We start from the raw sequence: 25802 nt of genomic DNA on the forward strand, positions 1-25802 counted from the left end.
GTTTCTTAATTTTTCAAATCTTTGGTAGAGAAAGAACCAAGGGAAGAAAATGAGTCATTCATTTATTTACTCCACAAGTATTGAGCATCTAAATGTGCTGTGTACTGTTCCAGATGTCAAAAGTCTCCACCCTGATGGGAAAAAAAAGACGGCTGGGCACGGTGGCTCACGCCTGTAATCCAGCACTTTGGGAGGCCGAGGCGGGTGGATCACTTGAGGTCAGGAGTCCAAGACCAGCCTGACCAACATGGTGAAACCTCGTCTCTACTAAAAATACAAAATTAGCAGGGTGTGGTGGCGCATGCCGTAATCCCAGCTACTTGCGAGGCTGAGGCAGGAGAATCACTTGAACCCGGGAGACGGAGGTCGTAGTGAGCCAAGATCGCGCCATTGCACTCCAGCCTGGGCAACAAGAGCGAAACTCCGTCTCAAAGAAAAAAAAAAAAGAAAGAAAATAAAGACAAAACAAAATAAATTCATAAAAAGTATAGTATGTTAGGTAGCGATAAGTGCTACAGAAAAAGTAAAGCACAGGCCATGAATAGACACTGGGGGTTAGGGAATGAGCTGCAATTTTTAAAAGGTCAGGAAACACCTACTAAGAAGGTGACATTTGAGCAGAAGCCCAGTGAGAAAGTGTTTCAGACAATGTCACTGCTCCACTTAGGTCCCCTCCTTTCCCTTTTTGCCGTTTTTGGGCCACGCCTTTCCTACTATAGGGTGCTTTATTCCTAACATCTAAAACCTGCAGTTTTTCTTCAGAGGACTGCTAGAGGCAACACACAGCGCCTCTCCAGCACTGCACTTGCCCAATCCTCCTACCATAATCCCAAAGGCAGGGAAGAAACCAGGCTGGAGTTGCTGGACAAAGCCAGAAAAAGAATGTACTGAAATCCCTTCTGAGGCCTTTGCGTATCGTACATTAATCCTTTACATGTCTCTGATGCATATATATATATATATATAATTTTTTTTTTTGAGACGGAGTCTCACTCTGTCGCCCAGGCTGGAGTGCAGTAGTGCCATCTCCGTTCACTGCAAGCTCCGCCTCCCGGGTTCACGCCATTCTCCTGCCTCAGTCTCCCCAATAGCTGGGACTACAGGCGCCCGCCGCCACGCCCAGCTAATTTTGTTTTTCTGTTTTTAGTAGAGACGGGGTTTCACCGTGTTAGCCAGGATGGTCTCGATCTCCTGACCTCGTGATCCGCCCGCCTCGGCCTCCCAAAAGAGCTGGGATTACAGGCGTGAATATTTTTAAAAAAGCAACTTCATGTACATTTTCTCAAGCACCACTCAAGCTGCCTGTCCACAGGGCAGACGACCTCTCCTTTAGTCTTTCCCTTGAATATGCTTTTCAATTTCATTAATCTCTATTCATGAGTATAACAATATTGGAAAAACTGGACAGAGTATCACTTGTTCCTGGCTTTGCAGACTAGAAATGCTTCTAGTCCCTGTTGGCACACTCAGGATGGGGGCTATGGGAAGCCCAAGAATTCAGCCTCTCTCTCTAAATGTCAACTGTTTTCAAGTAACCACAGGTCAGGGATCCCATCTGTTCATTCTCCCTCCACAGTGGCCCACAATATCCATCAGGTGTTTATGTATCCAAAGAAGAGGCTACTCACTCCATCTGGTAAACCAACATACTCATGATTTAGTGGAAAGAGCCCTGGAGTAGCACAGAGGGCTGCCTCAATACACACTTACTGAGCGTCTAACAATGAATGGGTCAAGCCCTTCGTAGGCACTGGCAATGGGAAGATGACCAATACAGACGGCTGAACCTTGCTTTCAAGGCCTTCATAAAGCACTGGAGATGACAAACACGGTCCGATACAAAGGGTCGGGTTCAGGACTCCAACCATTATTATCAAAGAGCCACGGGAATACAAAGGAAGGATTACTAGGGGGGACGTTCCAGGAGGGCATCACAAAGAGACCTCTGAGCTGGATCCGGAAGGACAGATGAATTTAAGCTGAAAGTGGGGACCGTCGTTCCCGCTGGCGGGAACCGAAGGAGCCGAGGCAGCGTTGGGGCGGAGACCAGGTGGCACCCGCGGCGCTGCAAGGACACGCAAGCTGTTGCGAGGGGGTCAACCTCTCCGGGTCTTGGCTTAGGAACCTGGGACGATTACACCCTAAAAGCGCTTGGAAAAACTGCAGAACTCGTGCTGCTTTTCGCCAAAGCTACTACCCCGTCGTGAGGGCAGGAAGCCCTGCGAGGCCCCTGCGAGGACGCAAACGCCGCGAAGCAAGTCCTCCACACCTCCATCCCTGGTTTGGTAAAATGTAGACTCTGACCCACAGCCGAAAGGAAAGAAAGACCGGGGTCGGGCAAGGCCCCTCCGGGGGCGGGCTCAGCCGGAGTCTGGCCGAGCTGCGCGCGGCTACAGTGGTTCCGCGGCCTCGCGATGAGCGCCTCCCGCCGTCTCCCACCGCGGTCCCCACCGCCCCTCCACAAGGCTCGGCACCTCCCGCCACCTCCTCGGTCGCTGCGGCAGCTCCCGCTCCTCACAGCCGCTAAACCCAGGCCTATCCCGCGGTCGGGCCTCCTCGGCCCTCTTCGCCGTGACGAATCGGCGCCCGGCTGGGAAAGTATCCAAATTCGGGGAGTTTTGAGGATCCAGTGGGGCCTGAAAAAAATCCCTGAGTGTGCTAAGCATCACCGCATCCTCACTAGAAGGTTCATTTTTTCTAAAGAGGGTCGGGTGGGGCCCGGAAAAAAAAAATTAAGAAGAGTGTGGAAAGTGCGAGTGCGGAAGCTCCGGACGCGAGGGGCGGGGCTTGCGCGGGACAAAGGGAAGCGAAGCCGGAGCTGCGGGCGTATTTTCTGCCCGCGGGTGAGTGTTTCCAAGTGGGCCGGACCGGGTCAGTGGGTGCAAGTCGTGGTGTCCCCGCTTGGCTGGACCCCGAGTTCCCGGGGGTTGCTGGGGTTCAGGCTTGGCCGTGGGGCCAGAGCCGGGAACCGGTTGCGGCCTCCTTGAGGCCTAGCAGAGCGAGGGTTGGGAGGGAGTCCCATCTGGGGCCCCCTCCTTGGAGGCAAGGCCAGTCCTCCGAAAATGGTCAAAGCACCTGTGAATACCCCGTTTTAGGGGAGTTGCTAGTAAAGTACCTTCTCCAAGACAAAGAGCGACCTTAGGAAGCCGCGGGCAAGGCAAGTCCGTGGTTCAGCCCCCGGGCAGAAGGTTCCCCCATTGGTTCAGGCAGCGACCTGAGGACTCATAGTGTGGCTTACAGAGACGAGCAGAGCTCTGAAATAGTTTGGCCTGGGTTTGAAACCCAGCTCTGGCACTTCCTGGCTGCATATGGCTTCAGACAAGTTGTTTAAACTCTCCGAGACTCCCTTGTTTCATCTGTAAAATGGGGATAGCTGTACGTGTAAAGTACTGTGACGGTTAAGCGAAATAGTGTCATAAGTTTACCCCGTATAAAGTATTTCTTGAACAAATATTTATCGGGTATTTATTTTTATGCCAGGCACCAAGGATGGATCCAACGGGTGGACAAATGTACAAGCCCACTCTTAAATTTTATATTCTAGCAAAAGAGAGCAGTAATTTTAAAGTATTAACAATGAAGTATAACGTACAGGGAGCTTATGTTGTCAGGGTCCCCTGCAGCAAGGCCTACTGGATGTTGACAGCTCCCTTAATGTGAGCAGAAAGGAAATCTACACCAGAGTCAAAGGTTTCTGACTGTTCTTTAAGAGGGAAAGACTCAGGTTGGACCATTGAGAAAATGAACTATTTCTTTCCACACCAGGACTCATTCCTTATGCTCCAGGGAATTTCCTTCAAATTAATAATAGAAGCGAAAAATTGGATCTATTCCACATAACTTTGGATGCAAATACCTCCAATAGTCATAGAAGTTTATTTGCCTTCTTTCTAAAGATGAATTTTTGTCTTTTTATACCTCACTATTTGTGATGTATGTTGATGTAAAGAACAAGTTCACATGTGCCTGGTTATGTTGTGAGCTGGTAATACTAGGAAAAAATTTCCTAAGAATTAAGCTAAGTCCTGACATGGTCCCTGTTTCCAAGTAGCATACAATCTGGCCATATTGACAAGTTAAAAAAAAGTTATCATAATATCATAGATCTGTGTAAACTGTATAGGAATACAGATGGGGGAGCAGTTAATTCTGCCCAGGTAATGTATCAAGAAAGTTCCATTGAGGAGAAAAATTTTGAAATGGGCTGTGAATGATGAATAAAAGTTTTTCAGGTAGACTCTCAAAATTTGTTCCCAGCATTTATGAAGCTATTTACCACTATAAGAGAACACGAAGTTCATTGTCATACCAATTACCTTTTGCACTGCTTCCAGGAATAAAATGCTGCCTGATTTTAATAAAAATTGTTATCCCAAAAGCATGATACAGTTGCTGATCAAGGAGCTGTCAGTATCTGGTAGGCCTTGTTGGGTTGGACCCTGATAATACGTCACTTTCTATTCTCATCCTTGTATCAGTCTGATGAAATGTTTAACATGGCATCAGCAAAATGTTTTCTATACAAGAGGTAGCTTAGTATCACAAGAAAAAACCTGAAAGTACATTTCTAAATATCCCCAGTACTTTATTTTAGTCATTTAATTCTAATCAACCAAATGACCTATAAGAACTAGCTAAAATATGCAAAAGGCTTAATTACTAGGAATTAAGGTGAAGTAATTTTACTCAGAAATACCAATTAAATCACCCTACTCATTAGGAAAACATTCTCGTATGCTTGCTGAGTTTTGATTCTCTTTTTTTTTCCTTTTTTTTTTATTTTAGTGTCTCAGATTCATTCTTAAGGAACTGAGAACTTAATCTTCCAAAATGTCAAGTAAGTTTCAATTTTTATATTTATCAATCTATGTTAATAAGAGACTAATGCCCTAGCAAGTGGGAATTCCAAAATACTCTCATTTTTTTTTCTTCAAAACAGGACCATTGGTAGTTTTGTTGCATAGTATTATATCTCAGTTGTTTACAAGAAGTTATTTATTTTCTTTCAAACAGAAAGACCATCTTATGCCCCACCTCCCACCCCAGCTCCTGCAACAGTAAGTTTTAATTTTCTTGTTAATGTAATAGCCAAGTCTGGCCTTGATACAAAAACCCAGATGTCTTCCAGTGACAGTCACTCAATCATCACAGCAACAGGATGAAATTCAGCTTAAAAGAAAAAAAAAAAAAAGCACTTCCTACTAAATAAAATAATTATTTGCATCTTTCCTTGAACCAACCCCAACATTTAAAGAAATAGTACTGTAAAACTCCAACCTCCTATGCTCAGTTTGTTTTGTTTTTTCTTTGTAAATGGGAAATAAGTGAAAGTTTTACCATTTCTTTCTTATTAATCTTCACTATTAAGAGTCTTTAAGTTGTTACTGAGTGAATCCTCATTCTGGCTATTTTGTTAAACCTAACCTTCAACTGGTTGTTTTTCTCTCCTTTCTTGTCTCTCTATAAAATTTTCATATTAAACAATAAAGCCTCTGAAACTACACTCATTGTAAGTATTTTCAAGCTGTTCAAGTAAAGATTTCATCATCTATGGGGCAGATCTTGCTATTGAATCTTACTCCACTCCATAAATTATATTTTATTGGTTTGGAAGTATATATGTTTTAAGTAGTTATGAACATGTTTTTTCACCCAGCAAGCTCTGGCCCAGCTTGGTCAGCATGTAAAATAATTTTCCAGCCCGCAAAACAGATTTAGCAGTAACCGTTCAGGTCTTGCTGAAATGGCTTCCTTGTTGGTTTTTTGGGAGGGGGGGTTTTGTTTGTTTTTTAAAAAACACTGTTAACATGACCAAATTCTACAAAATTAGTTCTTTAATATTAATCCTTCCTTCCATACCCCTTACCACCTAAATTTCAGGCTAGTCTACTTTTCACTACTAATTAGGTCCTTGTATAACTTTGTTTTCTCCACTAAAAAACTACTCATATTTACTAACCCTTAGATATATATTTTAGTTACATTTATCAACAATTTGTTTTTCTTTAGTGAGATACTTTTAAAAAGAGATATTGTGCCATATGTTCTCATTTCAATTTATGTCATATACAGGCTCTAAAGTTAATTCCAGTAGACTATAAAGTCCTGTGCTTGGTTTGTTTTCTTTCTTAAATCAAAGAACATTTGTTATGACCATCTCCATGGCATTCTGCTAGTGGCTATACAGGTGGAGCTGAACAGTTGAGATTCTGAACCATGTACTTCAGCTTTGGAAATGGTATAGTTACAATGTTTTGCTTTCCATTTTTTTTTTTTTTTTTAGTTCCCTTATTTTTATAACATTATTGCCTCATAATGTTGAACAGTGATTCTTATTATTTATGCTACCTTTGAAGGTGTCATTTTGACATAAATACTGCCTCTGACAATGTATCATATCTTGAGGACAAACTTGATTTTTTGAGATTAAAATATTTCAAAAACCAAGTGTCCCCTTATAATTTATTATGCGTACAAAGGAATTTTTTTTGCCTTTCTTTAGTTATGTTTTTGTGCCATTATAGTTTCACGTTAACACACAAAATATAGAAGACTAGGGATTAAAATATCCAACAGAATGGATACTAAATGAATTATTCTCCTTCCTTTTTTCTTTCCATTACTTCTACCACCACCACCATCACCACCACTACCAACACTATCACCACTATCACCTCCGCCACCCAAATGTACCACTCCAAGTAATATACACTTCTTTCATGCCTTTGATACTTCAACTGTGTTTTGCCTACTTAAATATGCTTAATTTGCGTCTTTTCTAACTGTATAGACTAGAAATTGATCAGCCATTCTCGTTTCTCCTAAAGAGTATCAAACGTAATATCTGCTTAAATGTCTTTCTTTTGTGTACTAAGGATATGTGCAGCGGCATGTTTTAGGAAATTGTGTTTATTTTGTAACAGCTACAGCTTAGTTGGAATGTGTTAAGTGTATTTTACATTATACAATTAAGGACCGATATTGTTAATTGCATGTAAAAATGAAATTGTTACATATTTTGATTGAGTTTTACAAGGTAAAATACCCTAATTCTGGTCTCTCTCTACTATATTCTTTCTATGCATTATGCCTTGGTTCTCATGAACATTGAGTGTCATTGTATTAGCCCCAAGGCTACTGCTATATAAGAGCCCATTTGTAATTACATCAACACATAATTCACAAAAACCAAGAGTTCTGTTGCTGAAATGAGCAGTTGTGTTTTGAAAGGGTGAGAGCTATCAGGAAGCTAGATGAAAAAAGTAAGTTCAAGTCTATAAGCTAGAAAAGTAGTTCACATTGAGACAAAATGCAGAAATGTTTTCATGATTGACCTGTGGAAGATGGATCAAAGAAGAAATGGAAGAGAAATCCTATAAAAGAACTGGGTTAAAAAGACCAGATAGTACCCCAGAATGAAATCCATGCATTTCTTACAAGTCTTTGTTTTAAATCATGTATGTGACATCCATCAAATCCAACATATGTTCTTTTCAATTGACAAATCCTGGCTTCCCGATTTGAGTCTCTTCTCATTTCTCACATTATGTAAAATGATTTAAAACTGTCTTTGAAATCAGATCCATTTCTTGTTTTTGTTTTTAGTAGATAAATACATTGGTGGCATCCACATGTCAAATAAGTTGTGTTTTGTTTTGCATGTAGTGTTTTCAGAGTTCTAGTTTATCACACTTCAAGCCCTCCTATCTCAGTCTTCATATATTGCTAAGTTGTTTTATCCTGTTGTTGACCATAAAGTAATCCTGAATGTTTTAAACACTTCAGTGTGTTGCTTACCTCAAAAAACAAAACACACATTCACAGTCACACAAATACCCCCAGCCCCTGCAAAAAAGAAAGAGAAAAACAACCGAAAGACACTGCAGACAGGTTTCTCAATGAAAGAAAAATATTTAATTTCCTCAGTGGAAAAAAAGAACAATTACAACACATCATTGCTTGTTTAAATTCAGGTTGCTTTTGCATGCCATATGCAGATCATTTTTCATTTCTGTGTTTTCCTCGTTTGAGCTCATTTCTCATTCGTGTTTTTGTCTCATTTGTTTCCATCAGCAAATGCCCAGCACACCAGGGTTTGTGGGATACAATCCATACAGTCATCTCGCCTACAACAACTACAGGCTGGGAGGGAACCCGGGCACCAACAGCCGGGTCACGGTAGGAGAATCAACTATTACAGCATCCGGCAAACAACTGGAATTGACCAGAAATGCCTTCAGAATTAGGTCTTTTTGAATCATAAGCACAGCCATTTTAAAAAAATTTTTTTAACCTAGCTTTTTGACTATTTTCAACATTCGTTGTAGCATCTCACACTGAAAAAATAAATAGTGAGATCTGGAATGTATGTGGAAGAAAAGAAAAATCCATTCTGTTTGGTGGTTGGTAGGGTTAAAGCCTTGAGCACTTGATGCTTATACTGTATGTAAACAAACAGAATTTCTTATGGTAAAAATACCCTTTTTGACATAAAGAGTATTTTTCATTTTTATAAGGTGATTGGCATTAGTCTCAAGGATTCAGTTTCTAGTAGAGGCTGGGCTTTCAGACCTGGCTTTTTCAGGGCTGGAAAGCTTTTGGCTGATATACCAGTTTGAATCGCTACCCATAGTTATTTGTCTTTTGGATTTAATAGTTGACCTTCTAACTGAGACTCATTTCTCTACAGTGAAAAAGAGAAAAACGTTTTAAAGTCACCTCAAAGAAATGCAGAATGAAGGTTGAATGAAATTAATTTGAAGTATCAGACTAGATATGTACAACGAGAAATGCATTTCTAATCCTTAGTTTAAGAGATAGGATTTCTGAAACTTAGGATGTTTCATTTAAGTGATCAGCCTAAGATATCAAAATTGGATGATATACTTCAAAGCTTTTAGTTTAGAATCATCTTAAATTTCATTCAAAAAAGTTTAAGCGCCAAAAAACGCCAATAATTAGAAAAATGACTTACTAAACATAAAAAAAATCCAAAAGTCAAATACTACATTGGAATGTAGTGTTGGTGAGAATTTATACTACCCAGAATGGCTGTAAAGTTTTTAATACCTGGTTTTTGTTTGCTGTATTCATAAATAACAAGTACCTTCTATTAATGTAACTTCAAAAAAGCCCTCTCACCCTGTAGTCAAGCTGGAACTGAAAGCTTGTAGCTATCAAATGAATGTCTATCTTGATAAGCATATTGCTTAGCTTGATAGGTTTTGTTTGTCTAAATTTTTCATTGTTTCTGCATAATTTGTACTTCATAAGCATATCAAGTTTTATGTGCCATGCATATTTCATGGTATCTGAAAAAGAATTCTGACAAAGTGTGTGTTTGTATGCATTTCACAATGCATACAATTTTTATGTGCATCAATACATGTTTTTCCTGGCCTAAACATGTTGTTTCACAAGTGTAATGGGTGGCAAGGTTTTCAAATGATAAAGAACATTTTAATTTAAACAATGAACAGAATCAATCATGGATCTTAATGTTAATGCAGCGTTTTTTCACGGGCAGTAAACAAGAATGATTGCATTTAATAGCTCTATACAGTCACCTCTTGATTATCTATGTTAATGGAATAGAAATGATAACTATAATATTACAATAATTTGTCTTTTGGTTTTGTATAAGCATTTTGCTCTTAACTTGGATGTAGCTGTGGGGGATTCTCTGTTAAAAAAGTGAGATTGTTTGATGGAGATTAGGAAGAGAAAGTGCACCCCCTATCTGAAGTCACTCATCTGTTTCTTCCCATTCCTTCTTGGCGAATGTTAAGAACTGAACATTTGGCGTGGACACTAGCTACATAGTAGACTAAGTATAGAGAGTTGTTGGGCATGGAAGATTTGGTGTTTTGGTCCTTTGTGGAGATTTACTTTGTATTATTGTCCTCTTAACACCAAATTGAAGTATAATCAAACTGCTATATGAAGAAGGGCCTAGAAAATGTGGAGGTTTTACACTACTTGCCCTGCTTTCTATATCTAGTTTAAGCTGTTAGGACTCAATGGCTCTGATTTTTACCATAATAAAAGCATTTTGATTTTAGTATGACCCTAGTTATGCATTACTTTTGGGGGTGAGGAGAAGCTCCTGTTTGGTATTGTTGTGTGCAGATTGCGTTAGTGGTTTTCAAGGAATGAATCTATGAAGCCCTGTCCAGTAGCTTCTGGTAGGCTGTAGAGAACATTGGGTTTCCCTGATGACTCCAGTATACTTGGATAGTTCTCAGACAATAAATACTTTATACAGCATGTTGAGACCTTTTGGAGTGCTTATGATACTACAAGATGGAATTCACTCCTAGTCAGTTCTTCATTCAGATGATGATTAGCATTCTCTTAAGTACAGGTGTGAAAACACATTGAGACAAAAATGTCTTTAAAAACAGCCTATTTCTGTACATTAATAGAAATTCTGTCCCAGAAGAAAGCTCTTAAATAAGTTCCTGCTAGAGAAACAGCTGAGAATTGCAAAAGAAACAACAACAAAAAACTGAGTAGCCAAGATAAATTTCACAGAATCATGAACTTTATTCATAGGAGATTTCCTATGGACCTTGCTCTTCTGTAAGCACAGTTCTACCCACCTCCCCATTGGAAATTGAAAGCAGAAAATTGGAGAGTTGCTGCTAGAGGTAGATTTCCTGATAGTAGCAAGGAAAGAAACAGTTCAAAAATAGAAACACATTCTCCAAAAGCATAGTCCCTAGGCCTGTTGAAAGAGCCAACAACAGATTTTGACATTTCACACATCTGACAGAGGGTTACAGCACAGCAAAACAGTGGTTGTTTCTAATTGAATCTTATCCAGAAAGGGTCTAAAGTATGTTCAACTTTTTTAAAAGAAATGTTTAAGACATTGTAGAAAGATGTCTGTCTGAGACATTAAATAAATTGGAGGTGTGTAATGATATAAATCTTTACTATCCTGAAAACCATCTGGAATTTAACTTTATTATTGTTTTGGGTTGTTTTTTTAGTTTGGGTTTTTTTGTTGTTGTTGTTGTTGTTGTTGTTGTTGTAAGTTGACTGGTCTCAATATATAGATGATTTGTGTACCTTTCTTTGGGAGATAGGAGGGGAAATAGCAATTCCATTAATATAAAATGTGATTCTTTGAAAAATACCAAAGAGCAAATACTACTATGTTTTTAAAGTGTTTTAATTCAGACTTAAAGCTCGGAAGCGTAGACATTTTAGAATTCCTTACCTCTTTAATTTCAAAAAATTTTGACAGTGGTCTTACCACCTCAGTTATGGGCACAATTCCAACTTTATTTGTAACCCATTTCATGGAATTCTGAAGGTTTGTGTTGGATACGAGTTGGAAATACTTTGTAGTAACTTTATGTGTGAAGAAGCAGACTTTTGTGTGTCTGTTCCTCTGAATCCATAAGCTTAGTCTTAACAGGAATTCCCTTTCCCCTTGAAAGAACTTCTACGGACTCTGATACAGGTTTCCCTTTATTGGCTGCCCATCCCACCACTTTTGACAGTTTCCATGCCCCCTGGCCATCTCACTCTCTTACCCACTGCTGGCCAAAAACAGTGTCTGTCTACCTGGGCACTAGCATGAGGTGTGATAAGAATGCATGGGAGGAATGGAAAGATAGGAAATACTGCTTCCAAGGTGAAATGCTTTCTAATAACTTCATATATTAAGAAGTAGAGTTACAGGGATGGAGGGAGACCCTTGTAGGAAGAGGAAACATTTCTTGATCATAGTGGAAAAGGACACAAACATGCTAATCCCTGAGCCCTCAAATGAAAAATAAGGTTATGATTAGTGTCCCAGCCCAGAATGGAGGAATATCTCTGGGGTTTTATCATAGCAACAACAGAAAGTGAAGCGAACAAAATGTTACTTTAGTTTTCTTGTAAGGATTTGCCAATCCTGTCTTTTGATAATTAGAATAAAGCCAACACTTCATCTCTCCAGCCTAGCAGGGAGAGTCAATATCAGAGATCTCCTGAAAATTCGCAAATTGTCTGAAATAGCAATGATTTTTCTTATTCTGGGTCTTTAATCAAATGCAGTCATGTATATTAAGAGGAGACTAAAAAGTTCAGAAATAGATACTTTTAGATGGGTGTTATCTGGGTGGTCTAACAGAAGCTGTCTGGAATCACACCTAGACTTTAAACTGTAGGAAAAACTGATCACTTTATCTTTCTCTTTCCTTCTTTTTTTACTTTTTCTCTCACCTATTTTTGCTTTACCTTTTTAAAAAATATTTTTTAGTCTTCCCTCCCCCTCCTTTTCTTCTCTCTCTCTTTTCCTGTACATCACATCTTTCCTCTTCCTCTCTTTCCCTTAAAACTGAACATTTTTAATGGAATGGAGCTTCTTGATACAAGACCTCAAAAACAACGTAATCAGGCCCCATATCTGCCACTTCTCTGTTCCTGATAAACTTGTTTGCTTTTACACTGTGATTAGGACTCAGGACAAAACAAGGTGTGACTTTAATTCACACTTCTCATTCCCCTTTACAAGAAAACCACTAGGTAACAGACAGAACCTTAAGAGAAATAAAATCTCTAGCCTGGCAAAGGAGGTAAGGTGGTTTGTTATTTCACTAATTGTTTTTGTTTTTGAACCTGGGAAGTTGTTTTTGTGGTGGTGTTGGGAGTACATTCCTAACAGAGTGCTAACAGGTTAAGGCCCCTGTAGACAGTGTGAGAATGGTAAGTGTTAAGAGTTCAGATCCTGCTGCAGATAATCAAGTGTTGACTGTATGTGTAATGGTAATTGAGCAGAATAAGAGGGTACCAGGTAATGTCCTGAATGTGAGACGGTTGATATATAACCATATATTTTCAATGTATGGGTTACTGTGTAATATTTTGTTTGTTCTTGCAGCCAGGTTGTCAAAGCATTGGCAATAAACTGCTAAGTAAAACATTTAAAAATTATGTGCTTAAAGTCATTTTCTTTTGAACATTTCTGAATTTGCAGTGATAGCTATTTTCAGTGGAGAAAATATTTGGACGAGTAGAAGAAAGGCGCATTAGAATTTTTTAAGGGACTCTCTTTTCAGTTTGCCGTTGAACTCCTTACAGTTGAATAATGAATGTATTTAACTCTTTTGTAGGCATCCTCTGGTATTACGATTCCAAAACCCCCAAAGCCACCAGATAAGCCGCTGATGCCCTACATGAGGTACAGCAGAAAGGTAGGCGCTTAGGACCTGGAAAGGAGTGAGGACACTGTCTTTGCTTCTTCTTTGCTTAACATCCAATTTTAGATTGGCTTAGCCAGCTTTTCTGTGCATATTCAGAGGAAAGGTCCAAAAAAATACAGTTTTTAAAGCAATTAGTTCTGATTTCAAAATTTCAGAACTAAAATCCAACAAGAGGAGCATGATTAAATAAACTGTTAAAATCCTTAAGATAGAATGTTCTATAGCCATTAAAGTCATGTCTTTTGGACAATATTTAATGACATGAGGAAAATGTTAAGTGAAGGAGGACTACAAGACTACATGAATTAATATCTCATTTTTATAAAAATAATAGCAACCACATGTTAGTTTGAAGGGGGAAAACACAGAAGACAATGATTATCTCTAAGCAGTAAGCTTATGGTAGTTTTTATTTTCTTTTCCTAAAGTTTTCCTTTTTCTTTTTTTTTTGGCGATGAGCTTACATTACTCTTAAAATAAAAAAATATAGCCAATATCTATTAAAAGGCAGAGCATTATAACCACTATCTAGAAATTTTAAACCTTTTCATCTTGACTATTATATTTGTATTTGATAATATGATGTATTGTGTTATGCAAATTAAGCACTTTTAAATTCACGTGAACTTTTAGAGACGTAGACTATGTTACTGAAGTAACTCATCTTAAGTGTTTATAGTGATTGGAGATATTCTTGCTTATCAAATTGAAGTATTTATAAGTGAGTGACATGATGTCTGAGATCTATCTTAAAATAATCCAGTAGGGCAAAGATAACTTGAGATTGGCCAGTTGTTGATAATTGTTGAAGTAGGCTGATGAGTACATAGAAATTTGATACTGTTTTCTCTGCTTTTTATGTTTAAAAGTTTCCATATTTAAAAAGTATTTTTAAAGGTCTATACATTTAAACATCAGTATTAACATTTCATCTGTTTTCTTTTTAAGGTCTGGGACCAAGTAAAGGCTTCCAACCCTGACCTAAAGTTGTGGGAGATTGGCAAGATTATTGGTGGCATGTGGCGAGATCTCACTGATGAAGAAAAACAAGAATATTTAAACGAATACGAAGCAGAAAAGGTAGGGTAGGGGCTCACAGTGGGATAGATAATGTGTAAAGTACATAAACATTGGCTTACTATTTATAAAAGAAACATAAGATTTGGTCAGAAGACTGATGCAGTACTGAGGCTCTGTCTGAGTCAAGTCAGTTTCTCAAGGCCTCAGATTTCTTGTCTGTAAAAAGGAGATAATTATCCCAACACCCTGTTTACATCATATCTTTTGATATTCAAATGAGATAACATAGGTCTGCATTATAACCTGCAAAATGTTAATTATAAAACCAAAAAACATTTGAATTTCAGATAGAGTACAATGAATCTATGAAGGCCTATCATAATTCCCCTGCGTACCTTGCTTACATAAATGCAAAAAGTCGTGCAGAAGCTGCTTTAGAGGAAGAAAGTCGACAGAGACAGTCTCGCATGGAGAAAGGAGAACCATACATGAGCATTCAGCCTGCTGAAGATCCAGATGGTAAAAGAAAAAAAGTGGGGTTTTGTTTATGCTTTCTCTGAGAGTTAAGATATGAGAAATCTCTTGTTTTTATTTCTTATCCTAAATGGAAAAGAAAGCATAATTTAAGTATCATCTTAGTATTTTGGTTATATTGAGTAAGATTTGTATGTGAATTTCCCACAAGAAAAAGAAAATATCCTTTTCAGTGCGGAAAAGGGCAAAAAATATTTATTGTTTATCAAAATCTTTGTACTCAAAATGCATAAAAGGTTTTTAAATCACAATCAGGATTTTGCCTCATCTGCTTTTAAAAAGCTAAATGCATTCTAGTTATATCCTGTTTTCTTATTGGTTCACTAAATTCACTGAATTAAAGGCTCTTAAGGGAGAAGCTAATGAGTATGTGGAAACATGAAGTTTCCTATCCATTTAATTGAGAAATCCAATAAGAATGTATAAATATAGCTCATGCTACTATTTGTATGGGTGTACATGAGGGTATACCCATACAAATTTTATACATGCACACGAATGGCAGAGCTTCCTAATTGCCATTCTGTAAGAGCAGTTAGCAGGTGTGCTGATTGTTCTGGTCTTATGCAGCCAAGCAGGGTCTGAAGCTGCAAGGAGACCCAGAGATAGCCACCTGCAGTGTGAACACACTCAACCACATATCTGGTGTGCTGTATAAACATTAATAGTTTCTCTGTGTACTGCTATGATGTGCAACAGTTTAGAAGCTCTAGCTGCAAGCGACAAGAACATCAGGAAAATGATTTAAGATCCCATCTTAAAGTAGCAGTAACAAAGAGGAAGGCTATAAGAACTTTAAAGACAATGTCAATGAGGGAGGAAGCAATAATAGCACCTGAAGACAAGAATAAGTTGATAAAGGTGGGGAAAAACAGAAGTCATTTTTTAAAGTAACGTACTGGAATATTGTCAAATGTTCTCATAAATACAGACAGCGGAATATAATACTATAGAGAATAGAATATGGAATAGAAACAGTATTGAATGTTAAGCAGAATCAGCAGTGCTAAAGACACACTAGCATCCTCACACTTTAATTACTCAAATGGGATGATTAATGCAAGAGAAACATACAGAACTAAAAAACAGAAGATGATCCAGTCTACAGATACTAGGAGGATGGGGGTCAGTACAAGAGGAAACAAAGGCTAGCAACATGAGTAGAAAATAACTAAATCTTTCATTAACACCATGAACATTGAGAAGGACTGAAGAGATTCACTCAGAAACAGTCTCAAACTTGGGCCTATTATGTTTTTAACTTTAAGATTGAGTCTTAAAGTTGCTAGTAAGTTCAGGTAGCAATTAAGATGCCAGTATGAGAATGTCTTTAGCATACCAGTACGAAAATGATTAGGAAGAGGAATACTTGGGAGGTGGAAATGTATGTCAAATGTACATAAGAGAAAGGTGGCATCTGCACAAAGTACAACAGCTACTACTTTAACAGAGAACTATCAAAAAATAGACATGGCCAGGCGCCATGGCTCATGCCTGTAATCCCAATACTTTGGGAAACTGAAGCAAGAGGATCGTTTGTGGCCAAGAGTTTGAGACCAGCCTGGGCAACACAGCAAGACCCTGTCTCTACAGAATACTTAAAAATTAGCTGGGCATGATGACTTGTGCCTGTAGTCCCAGCTACTCCGACTGAGGCTGAGGTGGGAGAATCAGTTGAGCCCAGGAGTTCGAGGCTGCAGTGAGCTATGATCATGCCACTGTCCTCCATCCTGGATGACAGAGCAATAACCAGTCTCGAAAAAAAAAAAGAGGGCATGTGCAATTATCCACACAAGACAATGAAGGCTTTTACTCAGTGAGAGCCTCTTCATCATAGGATAAATAGCTGTTCAAGTAGATCATAACTAGAGAAGCCATTCCCCCAAAAAAGGAAGCAGCCAACTAACATGCAAGGAAGAACAAGCCCAAATTGCTTAGACCTGATTTCCCCATCTGTGGTCAACACTGGGCCACGTAAATGAAAGAAGAAAACAAAAGCTAACAACAAAAACAGATAACTTAGATGTAACACAGATGTACCATATATAACCCTAAACTTGAAAAACTCTTAAAAAGTAGAAAGGCTACAGAGCTTTTAAAAAACTGTATCTTACCCAATAGTTTTAATTTCAGAAGTTTATTCCTAAAGAAATTACTCAAAAGGAAACAAAAGTAATTTTTTTAACTTTTTACAAAAACAACAGTTTTTAGCCTTAGTATTTATAATAATGAGAATTATAGGAACTACTTAAGTGCCAGACAGTAAGGGAGGTGCCAAACTGACATAGCAGCACAACATAGGCCTCTGTAACAGGGTTTCCTCTGTAACAGGGTTTTCTTAAGTGTGGTTCCTCCCTGTCTGGTGGGACAGTGAGGTGATTAAGTGGTTCAGAGAGGAGCATTTGTTTTAATATGTATTAATTACTAAAGAGAAAGCTCTTTTTTTTTTTCGAGTTAGTTTAAAGAAAAATATTAAGTAAACATAGTACAGGCTGTTAGTAGATACATGAAAAACTATGAAGGTGATAGAGCAAAGACTGAGATTAAGGAAACACTAGATAGCTATTAAAAATAAGCATATAGGGTGTGCGCAGTGGCTCACACCTGTAATCCCAGCGCTTTGTGAGGCCAGGATGGGCGGATCACATGAGGTCAGGAGTTCAAGACCACCCTGGCCAACATGGTGAAATCCTGTCTCTACTAAAAATACAAAAATTGGCTGAGCATGGTGTCATGCACCTGTAATTCCAGCTACTTGGAAGGCCAAGGCACAAGAATCGCTTGAACCCGGGAGGTGGAGGTTGCAGTGAGCCGAGATTGGGCAGCTGTACTCCAGCCTGGGTAACAGGGAGATTCTGTCTCAAAACAAAACGAAACAGAAGCATATAAACCAGACCCCTACTGTATGAACTTGGGTCATACCATTACACACTGACAACAGCTGGCTAAGTATAAATTGACAAAAATTAAATTTGGAATCAAACATTTATTTTTCTCCTATAAAATTACTTGAGGGCCTGGGAAACTGAATATTGTTAGAGGTGATGTTTTCTCTGCTGTCATAATTTTACAAATGGGCATTTTCATTCATTTTTAAAGTGCTACAGTGACAAAGTCACTGCAGTTCATATGTTGTTCGTTAGTTGTTAAATGCCTTAAGTTACTACCAAGAGAGTAAAACATTGGGCAGAATTTCAATTACTGCCATCACATGCAGCCTTCACATTGATTCCGAAGCCAGAAGAGACATGTTATATCTCGTTTATGTTTTACCCAAATCCTTCTCAGACACACATTATCACTTAAAGACTGTGAGATAAATTACTACCTTGGCCAATGAACACATTACATCCTCTGTATGGTTTTTATCAAGTAACTGCCCCAGTGCTCCCATGACGCTGGGCAGGTCCACTTGTTAGGCCAGCGAGGGCCATAGTTCCTTGGTAATTAAGTGTTAATTAACATTGTTACACTCCTTTTTATGGTTACTGGTGACCTAATTTCCACAATAATTTGTTCATTCCAGATTATGATGATGGCTTTTCAATGAAGCATACAGCCACCGCCCGTTTCCAGAGAAACCACCGCCTCATCAGTGAAATTCTTAGTGAGAGTGTGGTGCCAGACGTTCGGTCAGTTGTCACAACAGCTAGAATGCAGGTCCTCAAACGGCAGGTCCAGTCCTTAATGGTTCATCAGGTAAAGTCATAAAACATTCATTTCAATAATGAAGGTACATGCCTAAATGTACCTGTTAAATACGTCAATCTAACCTGTTCCTGATTTAGAGAAGAGGTTTAAGGAAGTAGACCTTTCCCAGATGTTTAATAAGTTTGTCATTAAAAACTATAATATAGAACCTTGTAATGGAAAGTATGTTTGTTAAGAAATACATGTGAACTTAAGAATTTTGAGGCATCCTATCAATCTTTAGTGTTCTACTAAATATTTTTTCCAAAGGAATTGCTCAGGCCTGAAACAGTATTCTTTAACATTTACCTATTGATCATAATCGTTTCTTTGTGCTGCATTTTGTATTTTTTAAATCTTAGCTAGACTCATGTAATAAATGATCTAAAATTCAAAACATTATTTGGTACACTGTTTGAAAGTATGGACCATTAAAAAATGAGACACAATTATGAAGCCTGATCCTGTCTTGCAGCGAAAACTAGAAGCTGAACTTCTTCAAATAGAAGAACGACACCAGGAGAAGAAGAGGAAATTCCTGGAAAGCACAGATTCATTTAACAATGAACTTAAAAGGGTATCTGTTTAATATGTTAACTATACTTTTATCACTATACCTGTTACTTTATTTTTCCTCACTCTTTTTTCCAAAATAGTGTTTTTATTGAATGTTGTTCACTTTGAAACAGGGCTAACTTCACTATATAACCTGTAAGATCTTTTTTTTATAAAATTGTTCCCATTCTCTGGCAAAATTGCAATAAATTTGAAATATGGAGTATATGCATATCAACGAGGCCTATAAATGCTAGAGCCCTCTGATATGTTAAACTCCCATACAGTCATTAATTACTTTTCATTTTATTGTGATTTATTCATCAAATGTCTTCATTAAATGTAATTTATAATTTGCACTTTGCATTCAGACAAGGAAATCTAGTTGGTAGCCCAAAATGTAAAACGGAAGCCTTATGTATACCCCATAACTTTCACTATTTTGCCTCACCAGCTGCTCTGGAATATCCTATATTATACTACTGCTAGAGCTGCTTTCTTTTCTTGTAGACCCAAGAGTTTCAGAGAAGACCTAGAACCACATTTTTTTTGCGCACACACACATACAGGTGTGTGTGTACATATATATATAGTTTATAGGCAAGAAAACCAACTTTTGAAAGAATATGTCTGGCTCAAACATTATAAGGAAAAAAACAATACTGAGTTCTGTTTTTTTCTGATTAGTTGTGCGGTCTGAAAGTAGAAGTGGATATGGAGAAAATTGCAGCTGAGATTGCACAGGCAGAGGAACAGGCCCGCAAAAGGCAGGAGGAAAGGGAGAAGGAGGCCGCAGAGCAAGCTGAGCGCAGTCAGAGCAGCATCGTTCCTGAGGAAGAACAAGCAGCCAACAAAGGCGAGGAGAAGAAAGACGATGAGAACATTCCAATGGAGACAGGTAACCCACTAGCAACAAACGCAAAGGAAGTGCCAAGACTTTGTACGGCTGTCTTTAATTTAGGTTTTTCTTTCTAAGTGCAAGTATTCTGGTACCTGCCACTGAGGGTGATTCCCAGTACTAAATTTGACATGATATTGACATTCAATATTTTAACCTTTAATGCTTACATTATTTATCAAGATGTGGTTATTACTGTTAAGATTAATTGTCTTTGGTGTCCTAGGACAGCATTCTGCAAAGTAATACCTGTAAGCCAATCCTGCCCACCACTTGTTTTTGTAAATAAAACTGGAACACAGCCACACTTGTTTGTTTACATACTGTCTGTGGCTGCTTTGGGGATAAAACAGTATAGTTGAGTAGTTGCAACAAAAACCTGCCTGGCCTGCGAAGTCTAAAATATTTTCTATCTGGCTCTTTACAGAAAAAAATTGCCAGCTCTGTCCTAGAAAAACCCTTACTTCTAGGTATACTGATTTTCCTGATTAAAAGCATCCCTCAAGGTAAAAAAAAATAAATAAAATTAAATATAACTTGTATAAATAAAACTTAAAGTACTGATTACATTGATCATCACTTGTAATTCTGAGATCACCTTACTTCATAGCACTGTTTTAACACTGCCTAGTACACTGTGTAAACAGGACTAAGCTAAAAGTAGTTATGGAAAACAAAACCAAAGGCTTCCTGGAGCATCGTTGCAAGAAGTGGGTGGGACAGTAGTCATACTTGGTACTCAGATGACAACCTCCGAGTGTCATACTTTGTACTCAAGTGACAACCATCTGGAAACATGTAATGGAATATAGATGTCTTTACCAGGTATTTCTGCAAAATTTAATCCAGCAGATTAACATTTGAAATAGTCATATTTTAAGTTTCACTATCTGAGTCTCTTTCTGTTTTGTATGAATGTGTTTTTTATCTTAATGAATTTGGAGCATGAGCATATTTTTGTGGTTAAAACGAGCTTGAAAATTAAAATACTGATTTTTGCTAATTTTGCAACTAGACGAACACTCAGTTCTTTGCCTCTGTTTTGGCATCTATGAATGGGGCATGTCTTATGCTTCAGGTTTGCAGGTCTTTACTCAGATCCTGTCCTCCTAGTTCAAGTAAAAAACCTGAAGAAAATCGTTTGAGACTATTAGAGCTAAAACCTCATGCTTTTAATTTCTTACAGGAAACAGCCCAGCATGACTTTAAACAAAGTGTCTAAAAGATCAACCTTATATTATTTCTACAACTGCTTTCTCCTCGTTTAATCCATAGCACTACAGACTAACTCTCATTCACTGTCCAACAGAAATAAAATGCAAGTCACATGTGAAATTTTATATTTTCTACTAATGACCTATTTTTAAAAGTTAAGCAAAACAAGTGTTTTAACAATATGTTTTATTTAGTTCAACATATCATAAATAAAATTATTTCAACACGGAAGGAACATTTTTAAAATCAGCTTTTGTTTTTTTAAACAGTCTTTAAAATATACATTGGATTTTTTAAATCCAATGTATATTTTATACTTTTATACACATCTCAATTCAGAAGCTAAATTTTCATCGGAAGTATTTGATCTGCATTTATTTAATACATTTCATTAATTTACAGCTAAAAAGTAGATTTTCATACCTAAATTGTTGCAACATTCTTAAAAGTTCTTTAGTCACACTAAATGACCCATTTCAGGGGTTTAATAACCACATGTGGCTAGTGGCTTCTATATTGGACAGCACAGCTGTATACTGTCAGCATAACTAGAGTAAAATTTCATCTTGGAACTGACAGTGACAAATGTGTGATTACAGAGGAGACACACCTTGAAGAAACGACAGAGAGCCAACAGAATGGTGAAGAAGGCACGTCTACTCCTGAGGACAAGGAGAGTGGGCAGGAGGGGGTCGACAGTATGGCAGAGGAAGGAACCAGTGATAGTAACACTGGCTCGGAGAGCAACAGTGCAACAGTAGAGGAGCCACCAACAGATCCCATACCAGAAGATGAGAAAAAAGAATAAGTGTTGCCTTGTTTTATGTGTTCTATATACTTTTTTAAATGAAAAAATGTTTTTTGGTTTTAATGGTGTTATGTGGTTTGTGTATTAATTTTTTTTCTTGTCCATATCACACCACCAAAGGCTTTTGGACCATTTAGCATCATGAGCCTAATGGCACAGTCAGTCACCTTTCTTAAGTGTTGTGAAGATGGCTCTTTTCTTTGGATCTTGTTTCTAGCCCTCAACTGCTGAAAGCCTCAGAATTTAGATTAATTGAGAAAACACCCACCTCTTTTAGAGAATTATCCTTTGATGCTGCAGAATCTACTCTTACAATGCCTTCCTACAGCTCACTGGGGTGCTTACCAAAGCCATAGCTTTAAACCTTCCCAATCCCCATCAACAGCTTCCTGAAAGTCTCCTCTCTTGTTTACTTCTGCAAAGGGTAGCTTCTTAAAAACGTGATCATGTATGAGTATGTATTTGTTCACTTACCCTTTTTTACTTTTAATCAATGTCAGATACCAAGAGTTGTGTTAAGAAGTTGAGTGTAGCCTGCAACTAACTACACTTGGATCTTACTGATCCAGAAATAGTCCCCATAGTTAGAGTAGTTACTTATGAAATGGTCATTAAAGTGAACACAGCACATATACATCATCTATACTGCTTTTTGTTATGATTAATATTGGGTGTGTTCTGGTAAATCCATCCTTATTGTATAGAAAAAAATTACTTTTTTACCAGGTTTTCCAAAGACAGAATAGATCACAAAGCTCAAGGAATTTAATATTCTTGTAATGGACTAGATAATTCAAACTGATTAGCCCATTCTAGAAGAAAAACAGCTGGGAATTAAGTTAATCCACTTGAAATTGTTTTACAATAATCAGAACATTCAAAACCTCAAGGCTCAGGATCCCATAGATCACAGCCCACCTTTTTGATAAACTCTTAGTAAAGTCTTGGAGACTAGAAGCAAGATAGTTTGTGACACACATGCTTCCCAAAAACTAGAATAGATTTTTACTGAATAGTGGTATATCTGATGGTATATGTTTCTTAAAGGTCCAGATGTAATAAAAAAAAAAAATGAAAAAAAGGTCTCAGTGTTTTTAATGCACTACGTACTTGTATGCAAGACAAGCATCCAGTTTTTTTCTGTAATGCAGTGACAGTGTGGAATGACCACTCAGCCATTATAAATTTGTGTACTCAGGGCCCTTGTCTCACCCAGCTATCTCTAAACTGCTGCAGTAGTTTATTTGTACAAGACACTTGGGAAAATCAGTTTTCTTACATTATAGTCTATGTCACATATGGGAAGTTGGTCTTTGACTCCAAAAGTAAAGGGAATATGTTTCTACATTAACAGGAATATGGAGAAATCTGTAACATTTGAATTATCTTTGAAAAAATGGCTAAATGATAAACGTAAGTCCTGTGCTTGTATGGAGAGAACTCTGTACCAGCAGGAGTTAATTTATAGTGGATTCACTGCTATTCAGTTCATAGCACATTAGTGACTAGGAATCTATGTTCAGCCTCCTGAGAAAGGAGGGGAGGAAGTTTGATGTTGGGTGGAAACAACTCTTGACATCTGTTCCCTTGTGTGTCAAAGAACGAATTTGTATCAAACATCTGTTTTGAGCTTTGGCCATTATATGGCTAAGAACTTCAGCCATCTCATCTCAGACAAATTGGACAGCCTCTTTGATACATTTTCTAGTAGTCAACATGGGGCAGATGTAGTTTAATATGGGTGGAAAACAGTGCTCCAGCAAGATACCAGGTTATTTACTGTGGTATCGAAAGCTCTAAGAGAATGGAAGTGGTTCTTTTGCCCAGCTGGAAATAGCACTGGGAAAACAAGTCTTTCCAGACCAAGCCTGCCCATGCAACACCGGCAATCGGTTGATGAGGGAATTAAGTCAGATGGGAGACGGGAATTTTTTTTTTTTTTTTCGAGTTGGAGTCAATCTGTCGCCCAGGCTGGAGTGCAGTGGTGGTGATCTTGGCTCACTGCAACCTCCACCTCCTGGGTTCAAGCAGTTCTCCCTGACAGCCTCCAGAGTAGCTGGGATTACAGGCTCTTGCCACCATGCCCGGCTGATTTTTGTATTTTTTAGTAGAGATGGGGTTTCACCATGTTGGCCAGGCTGATCTTGAACTCCTGACCTCAGGTGATCCACCCGCCTCAGCCTCCCAAAGTGCTGGGATTACAGGCGTGAGCCACCGTGCCCAGCCTCAGTTGGGATTTGACAGCTCTGAACCTCAGCAGGGGAAGATGGAAGTAAAAATCCACTTTTTCAGAGTGATATATGTAGACTTGATGTTTGAGGTGGTTTTTCAGTGTAGAGAATGTGGGGTGTGGTAGAGGTCTTTTGTTTTTTTCCCATGTCCCAAAAGGCGCTGGGCAAGCAGCTTGAACTCTTGAGCCTGTTTTAATTATAAAATAGATCAAACTGCTCTTTCTTGGTGCCCTTACTGCTCCTTGATTTTTAGTGCATTCATTTTGAGTATGAATGCATAAAGTCTGAGGGCCTAAATTTTATTAATTTTTAACAAATGGGAGAGGGGAATCCTCGATAGTCCCAATTTTCCTTTTTTTTTTTTTTTTTTTTGAGACAGTCTCACTCTGTTACCCAGGCTGGAGTGCAATGGCGCCATCTCGGCTCACTGCAACATCTGGCTCCTGGGTTCCAGCAATTCTCCTACCTCAGCCTCCTGAGTAGCTGGGATTACAGGCGCCTGCCACCATGCCCGGCTAATTTTTGTATTTTTAGTACAGACAAGGTTTTGCCATGTTGGCCAGGCTGGTCTCGAACTCTTGACCCTCTGATCCGCCCTCCTCTGCCTCCCAAAGTGCTGGGATTACAGGCTTGAGCCACCGCGCCCAGCCCCATAATCCCCTAATTTTCTAACAGGAATTTTAAATTCTGTAACTTCTCCTGTCTATAAACAAGGCTGTCTTTTTAAATGGCTCTCCTACAGGATGTGATAATTATGTATTCTGTAAAGCCGAGATTTGGAGAGGTAAACAGCTATTTCACATTAACACAATAACGTAAATGCCCTATGGAAAAGATAAAATACTTGGACTATATTTTAAAGGGGAATATGGGGTCATGCACATTGAAGTTTAACTAGATCCCTCCAGATTGTTGGTTTTGATCCTACACATTTAGATACTAGTTTTGGATTTTAGACAGTTGGTGCTGACAGTGTGAAACTCCTATTGCCTGCAGTTAAATTGAAGCTTTGGTTTCTCATGTGAACAGGCAGTGAAGCTGGGATTATACTTTGTTAAGTCCTCATTTCAGAAATAGTTTCCCTCCACCCCCAAGCACTACCACACATGGTCTCCCCACCTGGTTTCAGCTAGTGCATTAGTTTTATCTTGTTTTTTACCGCTGGGCAAACCTTGCTGGAACAACAACTGAGTTCATGATTTGCACATTTGGAGGGCTTAACGTCTTTGCAAATGAAAAATCCACTGTACAATAACAAGCTCAAAGGAACTCAGAGCCTTTTTAGAAGAAATCATGCTGAATTATAATGTGGCTTACTGCAATAATGTTTCTTTGATCAGGATGGAAAGGAAAATACCGAGTTTAGCAGAAAACGATGTCTAAATGTATTTGTAATGATACAATTGTTTATAAATGTTTTACTGTTAGGCTGAGCCATGAGAAATTGCCAGTGTACGATTTCATCTACAAAATGACAATTTCACCTGGCTTAACCTAAATTCTGCATTTTATACTCCGAGAATAAGTTCTTCGAGGCAGCTTTCTAGGTGTGAAATGATGGAACTTTCTATTTGCCAGAATGACCTACACTTCTCTAATAGTTTATCTCATATTGTTAGCCAAACGCTGATTAAAATGCAAATCTCAAACTA

The 25802-nt window shown here is 38.4% G+C and overlaps 1 protein-coding gene across 5 annotated transcripts; it reads left to right on the top strand.

Annotated features, from left to right (window-relative positions):
- The first annotated feature begins 1266 nt into the window (after positions 1–1266).
- On the top strand, positions 1267–25802 carry SMARCE1 (SWI/SNF related, matrix associated, actin dependent regulator of chromatin, subfamily e, member 1). Of its 5 annotated transcripts, XM_030808093.1 has the most exons (12): positions 1267–2843; positions 4786–4837; positions 5014–5057; positions 8074–8178; positions 13110–13190; positions 14148–14279; positions 14567–14738; positions 18280–18452; positions 18919–19020; positions 19686–19896; positions 20324–20402; positions 21711–21987. In XM_030808093.1, the coding sequence occupies exons 2-11, from the start codon at positions 4831–4833 to the stop codon at positions 20386–20388; spliced, it is 1092 nt and encodes a 363-aa protein (XP_030663953.1). In that variant the 5' UTR covers positions 1267–2843; positions 4786–4830; the 3' UTR covers positions 20389–20402; positions 21711–21987. The 5 variants fall into 5 exon arrangements, with proteins under 5 accessions (XP_030663953.1, XP_003278319.1, XP_012353167.1 ...); XM_003278271.4 differs by lacking the exon at positions 20324–20402 and having other exon boundaries at positions 1270–2843; positions 21711–25802; XM_012497713.2 differs by lacking the exon at positions 8074–8178 and having other exon boundaries at positions 2762–2843.

The sequence above is a fragment of the Nomascus leucogenys genome, unplaced genomic scaffold (assembly GCF_006542625.1).
Source record: "Nomascus leucogenys isolate Asia unplaced genomic scaffold, Asia_NLE_v1 Super-Scaffold_285, whole genome shotgun sequence".
NCBI lineage: Eukaryota > Metazoa > Chordata > Mammalia > Primates > Hylobatidae > Nomascus > Nomascus leucogenys.

What these genes read in the sequence shown, in the direction of transcription:
- SMARCE1 (XM_003278271.4), top strand. An exon ending in GCACCAACAGCCGGGTCACG is followed by an intron (nt 8,179 to 13,109) that starts GTAGGAGAATCA and finishes ACTCTTTTGTAG; the next exon opens with GCATCCTCTGGTATTACGAT. An exon ending in ACGAATACGAAGCAGAAAAG is followed by an intron (nt 14,280 to 14,566) that starts GTAGGGTAGGGG and finishes TTTGAATTTCAG; the next exon opens with ATAGAGTACAATGAATCTAT.